Raw genomic sequence first — 17,828 nt, 5'->3', positions numbered from 1 at the left:
ATATGCAGGTCTTTAACCGTCTTATTTTAAAACTAAAAAAAAATATCAAAATTTGAATAATTTCACTATATGAAGAAAAAGTGAGGGAAGGCGTGACTGGTGAATCTCCCTGTATACAAATACAGTACACACTCATATAATATACAATATTGTTATTTATATATTGTGTACTCGCAAGTTTCGTATACATATGATGTTGTGTAATACTATTAACGGCAAATGTATAATATTATTATAATGTAGCAAATAGTAAACACGTGGTTGGTGATACGGTTGACAGCACAACGCTGCGGGAACTGCAGCAAATGTGTGCTGTGCACGTTATTATAATATTTTATAAACAATATTTTATTTATTATTATATTATTATTATATTTTATATTTTATGTAGCACGGCGCTAGTGGTGAATTATGACGTACACGGCGATTAAAACGAGCATGTTATAAATATTATTATATTATATTTTGCGAATGACATCATCGTACGCGTATCATATTGTACTATACTACAGTATACTCTGTATAATAGCTCGCGGGACAATGCTTGCATAGGTTTTTCGCACACAGACGCGCACAATACATAATAAACATATATTATTATACGTATACATCTGTCATGTTATAATAATAATAATAATAATATATAATGTATTGTTATTAATTAGAACCCTCGTATAGGTGACGGGGTGATGTGTATGTATGTGTATCACTTACGGCATAATAGGCATATAATGACAATATTTTTATATTAGGTATATAATATATTACATTTTATATTAATTATTGTATATTACATCGCGAGCCGACGAGAACTCTGTTGGCGGGCATTTCCCACAGGATGTTCAATTAAATTATTATATGCACCTCTATTTAAATAAAGGACACTCCCCTCCCACGCGTTTGACCATCAGTGCTATGAACGCCCTCCACCTCCCCAATGTAGGTTATTATAATATATTTAAAAATGTCGGATTTTTCCTACTTTTTTTTTCGTTTGAACTTTGTCAAAACGAAGACTTTAATATAATATTGTTGACCTGATTTCTAAATATACTATAATATAAAGTGTATAATTTATATAGTGTATACTGTGTATAGTTTTTTTTATTTAATCTCAGAAACTAAGTCAATAGATTCCTCGAAACTCGGATGATATTTTAAAATTATCTCACCTATCCTATAGAGTTGTCTATAGGGTGGCTCACGTATGGATTTCGTTTTGGTTTCCAAAAATTTAATATATTTTTTTATATATATTAGATTGCTATTGATTACAAAAGAATCATTTTTATAGACCAGCCGAACAGCTATGCGTTGCTATGGGATTTGGTTATTAAATTTAAATTTAAAAAATATTTTTATGATTGTTTGTTATTCAAGTGTATTAAGGATACTATGTTTGTCATTATGTTTGTAGTTTATGGACTCAAAAACTAATCGTCCTATTTTGACGAAAGTTTCCTTGATTGTTCTTGGAAATAACGGAAAACTTTAAAGGGTAGTTCGAACAACGTTCGATAATATACCTAGTGCTAAATCCAATACTCTATGGGTGGATTGCTCATCTCGGTTGAATTAGTTCACAGAGATAGAAGGTATACACCACTGATGCCGATTTGACGGTGAACAGAGGTACAATTATTAAACCAGGATACACCAATTTATCGCCGGGTTTTATGTTTGTTCATTTTTTTCCGGACGAAGTCGAGTTAGCGTACGCAACTATAGTGCCTATATACGATATAAAATCGAACATAAAATTAATTTCTGATATCGAAAACCCAAAATTACATCACGCGGGGAAGTAGTACGCAGGGTGAAAGAAGTATTTTCGAGTGCGGCAACGGTTTGTTGTCGTGACACCATTATTATAATATAGTCATCTCGCGGGAACCGGGCGGGAAAGGGTCACACGCTATCCCTGTACGCCGCTCGCTGGGAAGCTGTTTAAATTGGACACATCCGTCAGTTATTTATTCTATATGAAAACCCAAGTCGGTTAGGTAACGGGGAAAAAGATAATATGTTTTTTTTTTTTTTTTATCGGTGATGTTTATTCGCAGCACCACCCTGCACCGCGGCGCACACTACGGAGGTGCTATAGCTGCTCTCGCAGTGTATTTTATTTCGCCCGCTGTTATAATATGATAATATAATAATACAACGCATAATGCATGTAGCGTGTACACCTATTTAAAAGCGCAAATGGGATACGCCGAATCATATCGAACCGCAGTTAATGCGATCTCTCAGCGGACGCCAGATTGGTATGTTGATTTGATTTGATTATTTTTTCGGCGAGTGAAAATGTTCGCAGTGTCATTAAATTGGGGTGGAAAATGTTCGCTCACACATACCAAATACCACGTATGCGGGGACTATAGTAATAATATATATATATATATACTTTTCGTGATAAACGCGTACGTGTCCTACAATATCATATACATACTCGCGATTGTATACAAACACTGAAACACATTATATATTTATATTGTATATGCGACTGAATATGAGTATGTTTTCGCGTACATATATGTGGCGGCCAGTGCGTATATATAGACGGTTCTGATTACATTCAATTAAATCGTACGAATCACGGCGGTATATACGCGAGTTTTAAAACGCGTTGGCGGCGTGTGCTGATGCACTTATGCGCTCCGCCGCCGCCGTCGAGGGGTGGTTGGGTAGGGGTCGCAAAACGGCAGTGCGGATAAAATAGGGTCGTGAGAGGAGTGCAGTGCGGTGTAGTGTGAGTGAGAGAGAGAGAGAGAGAGTGTGAGTTTAGGGACCTGTGTGGATAGTGTGCCGACGAGTGAGTGGGTGAGACGTCGCGCGATAGTTGTTTTTGACGCAGAGCGGTCGGCCGTGCAGGGGCGGTAGAGCGCAAAAACGTTTATTACGAATTTTAACGGCAGTCGTATCGCCGCCGCCGGACCGAACACAGTTTTTGCGAATCACATTTCACACCTGCGGCAATCGCATTATCGCCCTCCCTCCCCACCACTAACACCTATAGTGGTGGTGGCGGCAGCGGTTTATTGCGTTTACTTCACCCACCCACACACACACATACACGCGCCTATCTATATATGTACGGGGTAAATATACAGAGTGATTCACCCAGCACCCCGTTTTTAGTAATGCGGTATTAATCAAAATCTGATTTTTGGAATTTTCAAATAATGTACTTAAAGACCATATGTTTCGAATTTTTGAAATTTTTTGTACTACTCAAAGAGATAAAACCTTTTGTTCTTCAAACGACAATCTGCTTTTTTTTTTTTTTTATTATTGTTAATAGTCGATAATTTTTCTGAAGACATATCAAAATTAAAATTCGGACGAGTAGTTTTTGAATCATTTAACTTTGTGTACTAAGGATAATTATAGCTATAGGTCCACGATAATGGGTTTGGAAAATTGGGTAATTCGTAATAACTATGGTAATTCGAAAACTTTTTACAAGTAATTTATATTAATTTATCAATATTTATAATTTATAAAAATAGTCCAAGCATACATAATACTATAATAAATACTATATAGATCTGATATTCCATCTATTTGGACTTTTAGAAATCATTTTTATATTATCCTTAATATAAACATTTTTAATAACTAAAAAATTACTCAAATGAATTTTGAATTAGGTACATTATATTTTAAACAAAATTATTCACTAAATAATTTTCAGTGAAAAAGGCAGGTTCTCATTTGAAAAATAACATTTTTTTTTTTTATTAGGTACCTATACCTACCTATTATAAGTATTTTAAGTTGTGATGCTGTGCTTGATACCTCGTCTCTCTATTCTATACTCCACTTATCTGAATATTCTAAACTTAAAAACTAAAATACTTATTATAATTAAAAACTCAGTACGTATATATATATATTTATTCAATATTCGATATTTTTTATACATCGAAGTTTAGAAATAGAACAACTGCGATAACAAATATTAAAAAGTTAGTTTTCTTTGTTGTAAACCAGAATATATAAATATAAATAGGTACACCGAAATATGGAGAAACAAATTTTTTCCAAGAAAACACAAATATTTATTTCGAAATTTAGGGTAGCCATGTGAAATGGATCACTCCGTACGTAAAGGTATATACTATAGCTTTTACCACGGTTGCGGTAAATAATAATAGTAACACCACGGGAACGCGTGTATACTTGTATATAATATATATATCGCACCAGTAGCTCCTTCGCCGCCATAATAATAACGTTATACCTACGTATATAAATTTTTATCGATACGTTGTCGACGCGTACCTATATAATATAATTTAATATCGTATTATTATATATTATACTTGCTCTCGAAGTATTACATTTATATATATATATATATATTATATATAAGTACAAAATACATTATTATACGCGTCACGAAACCGTTCGGGGGAGGTGCTGACCCGCCGGGTTTTATGATTTTCGCATGGTCGGAAAAAAAATCCAAACGGCTTAATATTCGTTAACTGTATATTTTCTAACGACACCTCATGCTGATTGTTTCCGCGACCGTACTTAATAATAATATTTTATGTACATATTTTATTTTTCAATTAGAAAATTATATTTTTTTCTGATGTTTTTTTTTTTTCATTATAATTCAGATATTATCTGAACGAAACAACGTGATAATAATATAACGAATAAATATTTCGGACGTGCTTTGCGCTGGCTGTGCAGAGTACCTATCTACAACCACCCGTGTATAGTACGTCATAAATCATAATATTTTATAAGTACAAAATATGTAAAATTACTATTTACTATTTACCATACGCACTTGATAACACGATGTTTAGCTCGGATTTAATTCTAAATCGTACGACCGATAAATACGCATTACGCTGTCTATATTATAACTACACTCAAACTGTAATGAAGCGTATGACACGGCCGTAGGTGATATTCGAGATAGGTATACCTACCTATAATAAAAAGTCAAATCTATTATAATATTGCGTATTTTTGTATGCGTTTTTCTCGACTATGGATATTATACACTCGTACGGACACGGAGTTACCTACCGTACTACTTTTATTATTTTAATATTAATATAACTTGCAATCCAAAAGGTTCTCGTCCACCACCCCCTGCACGTGATAAATTGATCGCATCCGTCACGCGGACGAGACGGTGTCCGTCAGAGTATAGTACGAATACAATTTATAATATACCACTTGGTGGCGTTTATAATAATATCGCAGAGAGATTGTCTTTTGTTAGTTTTATCGCATTGGCCGGTTTGCTGGTGGTTTTTCTACACACACACACACACACTTACACAACACGTTATTCAGAAAATATTTGCATCCCTCGGTCCCAAAATTCGGTATATATTATATACTTTACGCCGTCGCTCCCGAACCCTTAGCCCGTATGTGTATATATATATAGATATAGATTATAGGTATATCCGTGCCCAAAGTTATATACCTACCCACTATCTATTCATGCACATTATATAATATATAATAATATATTGCATGTATATCGTATAACCTTTTTGATTTCAATATTTCAATATTTTTTTGTTTATACACTATATGTAAAACGCATAACATGTATGTATTTATATACCTATGCATGTAAATATTATAATGCACTGTATTTTTCTGGAATTCCATATAATTCCGTGTAGGTATATATTTCAAATATATACCTACGTACTTTATACAGGTTTTTTTTTTCTGTAAACTATCCTTAAGAGGACGCCGAATCCGCACGTGTTGTATCCGTCTTACAAAGTATATTACGTACTACGTGGCAAATATACGAACTAATTTTGTCGTATTGTTAGATTTAAAATCAGATCAAGTTGCACAACTGTTATCAAATTTAAAAACTAAAATCTGTATTGTCCTGGGCGTATCGTAGATTCGTAGGATTTCATTGGTTTTTAAATTTTAAATCGAGTCATGATCATTTTAAAATTGTAATATTTTACATCCCTAGTTATAACTCACTTCAAAATTAAAATATCACAGTAAAACCCTATGACGTGACCCAGATAATATTCTTACCTTCAAATTTGATCATAGGTTAATCAGTGGTCAATTCACTCTAATATATAAGCTAACATGTTATAACAAAATAAATTGATTTTGGTTTTACGCGAATTTGCTACGTTGAATGTTTATAATATTATGAAACAAGAAACAACACGTGGGAGTTAGCGTCCTTTTGATGTGCCTATATACGGTATTACGTAGAAAAAGAACGAAATCAAATGACAATATTAATAATATTATATAATGGAATCTTATAACGTTGTTATAATGAGTCGTAAATCTATAAATACCTTCAAAATGGTTTGGTTCGTACCACAATCGTTTGTAGGGTGCGAGCATAATACTATATATAATATTATTATTTAAAAATGAATTAGGGTTACAGAAATGTCCTGCAGTATGCGTCGAGGAAGGGAAGAGTCATAATACGTTTTTAAAAATTCCGGTGATATAGATCATATGGATACTGAAAATATTTTTTAGGACGCGCTATTCAACGTTTAACTTATTTTAACTAACGTGACACTAGAAAATCAACCACGTATGCATCAGTTAACTTTTGACAAAATTCAAAAATTCATATCTTTTGAACTTTGAAGTTTATTACTGTGAACGCAAACAGTTAAATCGTCTACGTAGTACGTGGTACATGTATCGATACGTTATTTATGTAAGAAAACGTATTTTAGATTCTAAGCGAAGCGAGTATTACGTGGGTTTTACAGAAATAAGGTTTTTTTTATAAAGTTGAAAATATAGTCAAGATGGGTTCTTTTTTAAAAACATTTTTCGAACAGTTACTCTAAATTCAAGAAAAATGATCGTCAACCGTCGAACGGTTTTGAAGAAATAGTGCATGTTTCGATCGAATCATTTTTCGAATCCGATGATTTATTATAGAACTTTTCAGTTTAATATCACAGCCCACAACGCTATCCTTTGTCCAGACTCAGCTGTATCCTGTCAGGTATTTTTCTTTAATTTGTGAATCGTATAGGCACATCCCCTAGTTCGGTCCTGTCCTTGCTCTATACATACGATTTTTAATAACATTGTGAATATAATGTAGCTGATGGGTGTACAGTGGGTACCTACGTATATACAAGTACCTAAATATAGGACACAGGTATAACAGTGCATTCATTATCTCGAATTTTAAGCTCTTGGAATTATGAAGGCAAAATATACAAGCAAGTTCTTTTGAAATCGTTAATAAGTTCAATGTACTCGTTCTTGATGAAGTGTGCTTTTGTTTTCTGACAAACTTTTCACCGCACTACCGTTGTTCATTTTAATGAAATAAAATTAGTGAAAGAGGATGACATTGAGGACAAAAAGCGTTGGTCGAAAAACATTGGTGCAAAGGAGGAGGGGAGACATTTAAAGCGCTCTAATCCTGACAAACGATTGCTCGAATCTCTACTACAACACAATGTGTAAAGCAACTTTTCATTCGATCGCTTGAAATGTAATTAATTTACGGCTCTTAAACGTTTGTGACAAATTAGCTGAGGTAAACGTTTAATGACTTTCACCGAGAGGACATAAAAAATTACCCATTTCGGGCGATATAATATATATTATATAATAGTATAATACTATACCTAGCATTTCCTTAAATTAATATTTATTATACACCATTTGTGAAAATCCAAGAGCATTTTATCCGGGTATACTTTGAGTGACAAGTGACATTTAAAAAATATAGTTTAAACACAGAAAATTGTAAGCTATTTGTTGGAGCCAACCGTTTTAAAAATACTATAGCTGATTCGTTTAAAAATGGAAGTGGAATATAGCGATATTTAATACAAATTTGTATTGCCCCTGCCCCCCCCCCCCCTCTCCACACACACTTTAGAAATCCTGGTTACGCCACGTGCTTATTGAGGTTTAACAGAAATAATTGACAAATGTAACAAACTATGCAGATAATAACTTTTATTCTTCTTCTTACTTCTTACTTCTAATAAACGTCATTAGGTGCATATATTATAATATAGGTAGTTGGTTCGTAACATATTTTGTTGGCTACGCTACCGCTACATCTATTACGTTTAGGATAATCTGTTAATTATAAATTTATAATTTATTATCCATTTATTTAATCTATTCAAAATTAAAACATAATATAACTACTATAGTAATTAGTAATTACTAGGTAATTATCAACAATTGTTCTTTAACATTTTAAGTGAAATATTTGATTATATAAATATACCTTTATTTGAGTTGTTTGTAATTTAACCAGTCCTGTAAAGAATACTTTTAAAAAGTACTTGAGTAAATACTCAAATACATTTTTTTTTAAGTATTTAAGATACTACTCAAATACTTTAATTGTAAAGTATTTCAAATACTACTCAAATACTTTGAAAAAGTATCTGGAATACTTTTCAAATACTTTTGTTTTTTAAAGTGGGTTTCTAATTATTGTAATATAAACACATAGATAGTAGGTAATCTAATAGTTATCTAATAGTTTTAAAGGAAATATTGTTATTCAAAATTCAATAACTTTTTTTAGAAATCTGGTTTTCACAAACATTTGGGCTTCGGCTAACACAGAAATGCAGAATATTAAATAAAACTATTATTCTATTATTGTAGTTGACAATAATATTTTTCCAACCAATTATTTCAAATGAAAATAAAATGTTCGAAATAAAAAACCAAAGTATTCAATACCAAAAAGTATTTAAAATACCATTCAAAATACTTCATGCTGAAAATATTTAAAAAGTTATTCAATACTTAAAAAAGTATTTGAATACTTTTACTCAAATACTTTTACTTAAATACTTTACAGGACTGAATTTAACATATAGATACCTGGTACATATAGGTATAATATGGTTAAGATTTTGTTGTTTTTTTCACAGTATTTTTTGACGGGTGTCTTACGTGTGTGCAACTATTGCTACCTATGCAAAATAATTCCGAAAATTAAAGTTTAATCTTTCCTAGTTTTGTTTAAATTGTTATCATGATGCCCTAAAATTGCAATATCAAATATATATATTTACGTATGCCATAAAGTAAAATACAATTAAAAACTATTTTTTTTAAGCAGCGGAGAGCAAAAATCGTTCCCTTTTATTTTGAACCCTAAGGATTATTTAATTTCTCTAAATTCCAGAACGTTTGTTATTCACAATCGGTTTTTTTTCATGCTTTACTTTAATCTCTCATTTTTAATTCACTCGCACTCTTATTGATTATTTTAAACTCTTTACTGTGCAAATTTTTTTATATAACATAACAATATAGAGTACCTATATACTATGAATTTTAATTATTATTTGTACTATAATAACTAAAAACACTGGAGTATAGTGAAGTACAATATGTACTTACTTTAATTTTAATCCAAGCAGTTTAATGTATGACTGTATAAAGTATAGTTTTAAAATTGTAGTCGAGACAAACTTAATCTCGTTATTTTTATTAATAATCAACCAAAAAAGTATTTTCATTAACTGATTATAAATGAACGCATTCAATTAATTGTAATTCTATGAGATACTACGAAAATACTTTATGTTGATAGAGGTAATAGTATAGTTACCTACAAAGGGTAATTGAAAAATAATAATTACATTTTATTTTAATATATTTTGAATGTTAAAAGTCTACTTAGGTAATTAAAACGTAAGTAATGCATTTCATTTCAATTAATATCATGGGTAGGTGCGTACATTTTCATTTATTTATTTGATACCTAGAATAAATTGAATTGAAAACAATGGTTAATCGTATGGAACTACCACAGAAAAAAATTGGTTACAGTTTAGACTTTGTAAAATTATTATAATTTGAAATGTAAATTACGTAAATATAATTAATATAATAATATCATATACATAGGATATAGATACTGTTTTATTTTAAATAAATAACATAATTCAGCTTTATATTATTGTTTAATCAATACACGTCTTTGTATTGATGCAGTTAGCATGAAATCTTTTTTGTGTTAATATACATATTGAAGCAGTATTCATATTTTGTGGAATAACAATTAGTTTAATAATAACCACGTTTTTACGGAGAAAGATTACTTTGATAGCACACAAATGTTAAATGAAAATATAAAATAAATAAGCAAACTACAAAGAATAAACTTTTTACCTACTTTGTTTACCCTAAAGTAATTATTAAAAAAATAATTATAATATATTTTAATTTTAAATTATCATTAAAAATAAAGTTCATTAAGTTCAATAGAACGGTAATAAGGGTCTTTATTGAATAATATTAAGCAAAATTATTATAATTTAAAATATATAAAATTATTTCCATGAGTTATCAAATTAAAGTTTGAATCGTTAATTTTATAATTTAATTACACTGAAATAAATTAAGTTAATATTTTTTTATAGATTAACATACGTGTTACTATATGATATAGTTATTTTAATATTTTATTCATCAAATAAAATAATTAATGAGTCAAACTATATTGGACTAGATTTATTGGTTTATAAAGAATATATATCAAAAATTAAAATGCTTTACGAACCTATCTGTTTTGATTTCTCAGTAGTTTTTGAGAAGGCTGTAGAAATTAAATTCCATTATTGGGGGTAACCTAACATCTAAGAACTGATAAAAAATTTGAATTGAAATATTCATGGTATATAGTGGCCCATTCAATTTCAGAGGGTATGTAGATGTTTATATTTTAATATGGCTTGAATAATGAATTGTATAAGTCAGATACAGTTTAATATTTTAGACATTGAGTGCGATAATTTATCATGTTATTCATATAACTTGTATTACTTGTTGGGAATTTAAATCTACAACAATATTTCTACCTATTTCCTATATTAAATATATTAATTGGACGAAAAGTATAAACTTTGTAATGAAAAATAAAAATTCGGGAAATTTGCACTTACTGTAAAGTAGGTTTCAAGTATACCTAGGGCGTCACTAAGTAGGTCACGCTGAAATGGATGTGTTAAAATCTAATTTGAATTCAATGATAAATATTAATATTAAATTTAATAGGTAAAGATGAATTTAAATCGTTGTATACGAAAAACGATTCTGGGTGGAGACAGTGTGTCAGCTATTATTTCTAAGGAAATTGTATAACTAATCTATGTTAAGTACCTACGCTGTTTGTAATTTATTTTGCTTTTATTATAATACCTACGGTAGAACTTATTTTTTTCCCAAACAAAAACACCGTGCACATTATGCTATTAGTAATTATAATAATATTATATCAACAATTATCGTTGTTAACTTAGAAGTCAATACAACGTACCATATAATGGAGTGAAAATGTTGGTAATATTAATAGGTTAAAATCAGTCTAAATACAAGGTGTGACATAAAAAAACATATGGGTTTTAAAAAAAACTCAATCAACTGATCGAATTTAATTTTTATTGTATTTAAAAGATTCTGTAACAACAGCAGATTATGTATGGTTGTATGGAAATGAAACGCAGCATGACAAATATTGGTGGCCATTTCCACAGTTATACTTGGTAAGGATTTTTCTTAAGTAAGTTCTTTGGTATACCCGTACAGGCATCTCATGTACAATGTAACATGGACTGATTGCTGGTTTTAAAAAAATGTCTGTACTCAAACCCAACGTGTGGCTTGGACCAAGGAAATATTTCTCAAGGGGGGGGGGGGGCTTTGCGATTTGCATTTTAATTGTTCCAAAATGTAACAACAGGCACAGCAAAAATTAAAAAATTAAAACACACATAACACAAATATCAACGGCCGCCATTTACAAAGCAGGCAATGTCTACAAAATAATACTATCACAGTATATATTATCATATATGTATACCTATTTAAAATAAATGTAAGCATTGCCTGCTTTATAAATGACTGTTGACTTCAACATTGGTCACAACTGTAGTATTAAGAAGGCTATCTAGTTGTTGTATATATAATTACGAGCTGAACCCGTGCACTTCGTTGCCCGTAAAAAATAACAACTCTTAAAAAAATCATGATTGTTCAACTTTTTTTGGGTGTAACTTGCTGCAGTAAGTGCAACTCAGCCACCCTGGCTGGTGATGTTCAATAATTTGATTTGATGCAAGCTTTTACCTGATCTAATAACCAATAATAAATAAATACTAATTTCTACTGTAAACTGTAACCAATGGCAACTATTAATAAATAAAAAAAAAAATTCAGTTTCCATCGTGAACCTCAATATCCCTGTTTGAGCACCTCTTTAAAATTCGAATTTCAGCAAATCCTTTCTTAGTGCCCGGTGAAAATATGAGTAGAACCTCTATTCCAAATTTAAAGTTCGTACGTTGCGTAGTTTTTGAGTTACAGCGATCAGTGACTAAGTGCCAAGTGGTATTTGGATTTTATATGTATAGATGTGTGGTGTAGTCAAACCTTGTAATAATTTTGTTAGTTTGAATTTATGCGTAGGTCGATATTGAATTTATTAATAGTTATAATTTTTGTTATTATAATTAATATTATGATTTTTTTTTTTAGTTTTATTCTTTAAAATATGAAATGTTATTATTTTAATTCATACTGGGTACGCATTATACTAAAATACTGTATGTAATATGTATTTATATGTACTTAATATGTACTTATTAATTGTTATGTATAATAATCAGGGGCCATAAGTTAATATACTAAAATCTCATAAATAAGTGTGCAACTATGCTGCAAAAAATACTTAAACATGCTGTCACGAATAATTGAAAATGCCGGTATACTCCTTAAAAATGAAAAAATTTAATTTTCAACAAAAATAAAATTGTAACTTTAATCATTATTTCATTAGGTAACAGTAAATATTTAAAATTGCAGAATCGGCAATATTATGACCTACGGGCTAATAAATGGTAGAAGTTGATATTGCATGTCTTGTTATAAAGTTAAGGGGTATCTAAATAAAGTAATATATGTCTACGGCTAAAATTTAAGACGCATTTTTAAATTTATGATTAAAATGTTTATTGTATTTTTTTTATTCACTCTGTAAACAAAGAAATAGTTTAAAATGTGTAATAAAAGTCAGTTTAGATCGTTACTTCGAATAATAATTTAAAATTCCTTATACTAAATTATATTCTGCATATTTCATATATTTCACTTCAAAGTGGAAACATTAATATCATTCACTTAAATTGTGTTAAATATGTTTCAATGGATCTTGATTTACCATTCTTTCTTGGTTCATTTTATCAAAGAAAATAACATATATACATTTTAATATAAACATGGTTAGTATTTTACGTACTTTTTCTTATGAAATCTAAAGTTGAACAAGTAAAATTATTGTGTAACAACTATTCAAATGGATTATAACTTATAACTAATACAAACCTTCTTGTACGATTTCCATATTACCTGCCTATACTATACCTATACTCATTATAAATAAGTTTTTTTTTATTATATTTTATAATAAATGAAAGTTGGTTATAATGATATCGCGTACCTATAGATATTGGTCTACAATTATTTTATTGAATGTTACATCAATGTTTTATTACTGAATGAGTTTCGTAACATCGCGGATAACACTCGTTGTTCAAGACAAAATAACAATGACTTAAATATTTATTGAATAACGTATACTATATTATTACTATTCTTCGTGAAAATTGGGATATGAACTGGAAAAAAAAACATATACTACTATGTTGTCCAATTTCACAGTCGATTTGATCACTAGCGTTCTGCCCAATCAGCTTAGCAATTTGGATTTTTACCTCTTGCAATAAAGAGTAAAAAAATACGAATAAGAGGTAAAATAGCTATATCACGAATACATTTTGATTTCGTTTGTTTATTTTAGCAAATTATTTATGTATCGCTGATCATATCATGTTTTCCATTCGAGTTTTACATAATATGCATTTTAATTTCTTGGAACAAAATCTTTACTCTATCATTATTTATGTTTTTCAAGATACTTACAATTTATCTGAAATAGTACCACGTGTAAAGTAAATACCTTGTTAAATTTTGTGTTGGTTAAGGTGTTAATAAATTTAATTTAAAGCCTAAAAATAGTCTGATAAATTAGGCTATCGTGATGAATTTCACATGTTATATACTTATATGTGTGATATTACATTTTTAGGAGAACAATTTCAAAGCATATATAAATATTAAATAGGTACTTAATTTTATTCATAAATATTTTTTTTATCAATACAAATCATTATATTTGCTAATGAACCAAGTCTTTTAGATACAATACACTCTGATAATCAATTAATATTTAGCCACCCCGTAAATTAATAAGGACACTCGAATAATTAATATTAGTATTATTTTCATATGATTAATATAATACATAGGTAAATATATACGAGTAAATAAGTTATTCATAATATCATAAATAATTAAATACATATGTACAGTATTAATTAAAAAAAATAATTTTGATTTTGTTAAAAAAAAATTATTCATGATAAATAATAATATTGTATTTTTTATTTTTAATCATAAGCTATTTTACGGTATGATTGATTAAGTCACTAAGGCATTACTGTAATAATTAGTTCAAAGCTTTAACAAAGGATATAATATATAGGCCACTATATATTCAGAATTAAAATACTCATAATTGATTTTTAATGAGTCAATGACTGACTTTTTGCGTTGCTTTTTTTAGTCATAATTTGAATGGATTTTTGGGAAAAACTACTGACGCATAATATGCATAAATCGTCGAGAAATTCGACTACAGACTAATAATATAACAGACCGGATCAACTTTAATGTTATTATGTTTGTTACTATAGTATAGTAAATTTCATTTTAAGATCCGACCCACGACGGCTCATTGTTAAATCTGTCAAATATCAGTCATATATCTGCCTAGATGCATAACACATGATTGCATTGATAGTTGATACATACTTACAACACTGTATAGACATATTTTCAATACAATATATGACGTTACGTATAAATAAATGTAATAAAAAATTGTCGATGATAATATAGTCACTTGTATAACTGTGTACAATATTTAATATATAGTAGCGTAATTTTTATTTTCATAATAATTTATTTAATACTATTTATCTATATAATACTAAAATAATTACTTTTCTATTTGTTTTCAGCAAAAATCACACAACGGCAAACCATAAAATACCTTTTCCCAAAACTGATTTATTTATGTACACATTTACAATTGAAAAAATGTTGACATACCCTCTAGTTTACTATACTTTTCTCTTTTTTTTTATTGAACATATTTATGTAGGTAGTAAATTTGCCTATGCAACGTGCCGTGATTTCAAAATGAATATCCCCAATATTATGTTATATTCGTCGTTCGATAAATTTCGGTAAAAAATATTTATACAATATTCCAAAAAAACTTATTTCGAATAATACATTTTTTTTAAATACAAACAGCATGACCATCGATCCATAATATAATAATAAAAATCTTATAAGTTTACTATAACTTGAAACACAGATAAAAAGTTTTTATTCACTGACTTCAATTATTAAACCTGCACTGGCCTCAGGCTATTTAACTGTAATTACTTATAGTGCCTTTAATACATGTTTTTTTAAAAAAAATTCAAGATTTAACAATATAGTTTTCATTGTCAGATAAAAAAAACAACATCTTTTATATGAATGCTGTGCAATTTTATAGTTCATAAAACGTTTTAGGAAATGTATATTCAATTTTCAATTTTGTTATATGTGGGTGTCGGGTGTCGAGATGTATATGGGAATATAATTCATGTATTGTTATATGTATATTATATCAGCATAAATGTAATAAATTATTTAAAACAGTCCAAACAAATATAAATGAACGCTTTGTATTTTTATCATTATTAGTAGTATTTTTTTTTTTTTACAAATCTGTATTTAGTAATCCGGAATACGTTCAGTTGTTATAGCTGATGGGAATATATTTATATATATTTGAGACCATAAATTAAATGAAAGGGCCAGGAAGTTAATAAACTTCCAGTTGCAAAAGGTCGTTTCGCATAAACACGGTCTGAAAAGGGAACAATATTTTTATGAAACTAATTTATAAGTTTTTTTTTGTAAAAATTTCTGGTACTGAGTTTGGTGGAACAATGTATGAAATGATTTTAATATTTACGCTTTGTTTAACATTCAAACTGAAAAGTAACTTTATTATTTAGAGACATTTATAATATTTGTATAGTGAAATATATTAACAATATTGAAAGATGACGAGTGTAATAATTAAATACATTAAATAAAATAAAATAATAATATGTTATTAACCATATAATACCCCTAAACATTAATGAGGTATTTTATAATCATGAATATATTTTAATTTGGTATGTTTTTAATTATAATGTATAGAGTGATTAGAAATTATGTATATAACAAAAATAATGGAAATATTCTAATATCATTGGATTCTTATGCAATTTCCGCCATTTTTTTGTTACCCGAATTAGTGATCAGCGCCACAGAATGTACATTTAATAATAGATGCATTATATTGATCATGCGTGCATGATGAAAAAAAATTATTATTTTTTAACTATTTTTAACTAATTATTATTAGTTTAATTTTTTAATCAATGTATGAACATATTGCATACCATCGTCCGTTTATTTATAGGTACTTACCTACTTATGAGTGAAAACCACTACAAACATTTCACTCCGACCCATTAACTACGATAACATTACTAACGAACATTATAGTTTGACTATTCTACTTTTAAATAAGCGCTAATTGTGTTTGCTTTGTTAACCTTTAGTAGAAGTTCCGGAATCAGATTGCACCATTTTCGACGTCAATATGTACCAACAGCTTAGTACGCCAAGTAGGATGGAACACGTTTTCATTATCAATGTGTTTTTTAACCGTACTTTAAGAAGATGTTGTTTTATCGGCGGACATTACAGAAGTTGATAAATGCATTGTATCCATTGATCGAAGCGGCCTTAAGAACTCCTACAGTAAATGTGTGTTGACATTAAAAACACAAATATCCAATCTGAAAAAGGTAAATGCATATTAGAAATTATTATTAGGTATATATAAATATACTTTATTTTTCTATTCAAATAAAATAAATTCAAAAACTTGAAATAATTATTTCTATATATGATATGGAACATCAATATTTACTGCGTTTTGGACGAATTAAGTTGATAGACATTTATGATATTAAACTCACAAATCTATTTAGAACCCTTTTTATGTATACATTTAATTTACAAACAAAATGCCAGCGCTGCCAAAAGTATGGGTACACACGCAACTATACTGGTACCACAAACCGCGATGCGTGAAATGTGGAGCTGAACATTACACCGAAAATTGCACAAAAAAACGGGATGAACCAGCAAAACGTGCAAACTGTGGGGGAAACCACACCGCCAATTATAAAGGATGCCATAAACCTTTAAAAAATATTAAGACGCTTCAAATCCAATACCGGAATGATAAAAACAGTTTATCAACACCAGTGCCGCAACTAGCGTGTGCGTAGCACCCCCAAATGGGCCTCCTTTCCACTTAAGTGGGGCCCCACAATAAAATTTGCACTAGGGCCCCACAAAGCCTAGTTGCGGCACTGATCAACACATGCAAACACATGCTATTCCACCTGCACCTCACAGATATAGACATGACGCGCTAAGCTTAAGAGGACGTTATACCCGCATGTGTAGTGTCTGTCTTACAAGTGCGTAACATAGCAAATTGTACGTTCTGCAGAACACGTGTAGCTCCGTTAATTTAAAAATTAGAGTGAATTTACCTCTTATAATATCTAAAGATAAGATTATTATCT

At 29.4% G+C, this 17,828-nt stretch overlaps 1 protein-coding gene across 2 annotated transcripts in view; it reads right to left on the bottom strand.

The window, feature by feature from the left end:
- Nucleotides 1-17,828, bottom strand: part of LOC100161930 — a 70,194-nt gene that overhangs the window by 46,184 nt on the left and 6,182 nt on the right. For both annotated transcript variants that reach the window (XM_001946036.5, XM_016803623.2), the window contains exon 2: nucleotides 16,782-17,027. In XM_001946036.5, coding sequence (XP_001946071.2) covers nucleotides 16,782-16,875 — 94 coding nt within the window. In that variant the 5' untranslated portion in view covers nucleotides 16,876-17,027. The remainder of the gene's footprint in view (nucleotides 1-16,781; nucleotides 17,028-17,828) is intronic.

Source organism: Acyrthosiphon pisum, chromosome A1 (genome assembly GCF_005508785.2).
Source record: "Acyrthosiphon pisum isolate AL4f chromosome A1, pea_aphid_22Mar2018_4r6ur, whole genome shotgun sequence".
NCBI classification, from domain to species: Eukaryota; Metazoa; Arthropoda; class Insecta; order Hemiptera; family Aphididae; genus Acyrthosiphon; species Acyrthosiphon pisum.
The sequence above is the reverse complement of the archived record's forward strand: the minus strand, read 5'-3'. Positions and strand labels throughout refer to the sequence as shown.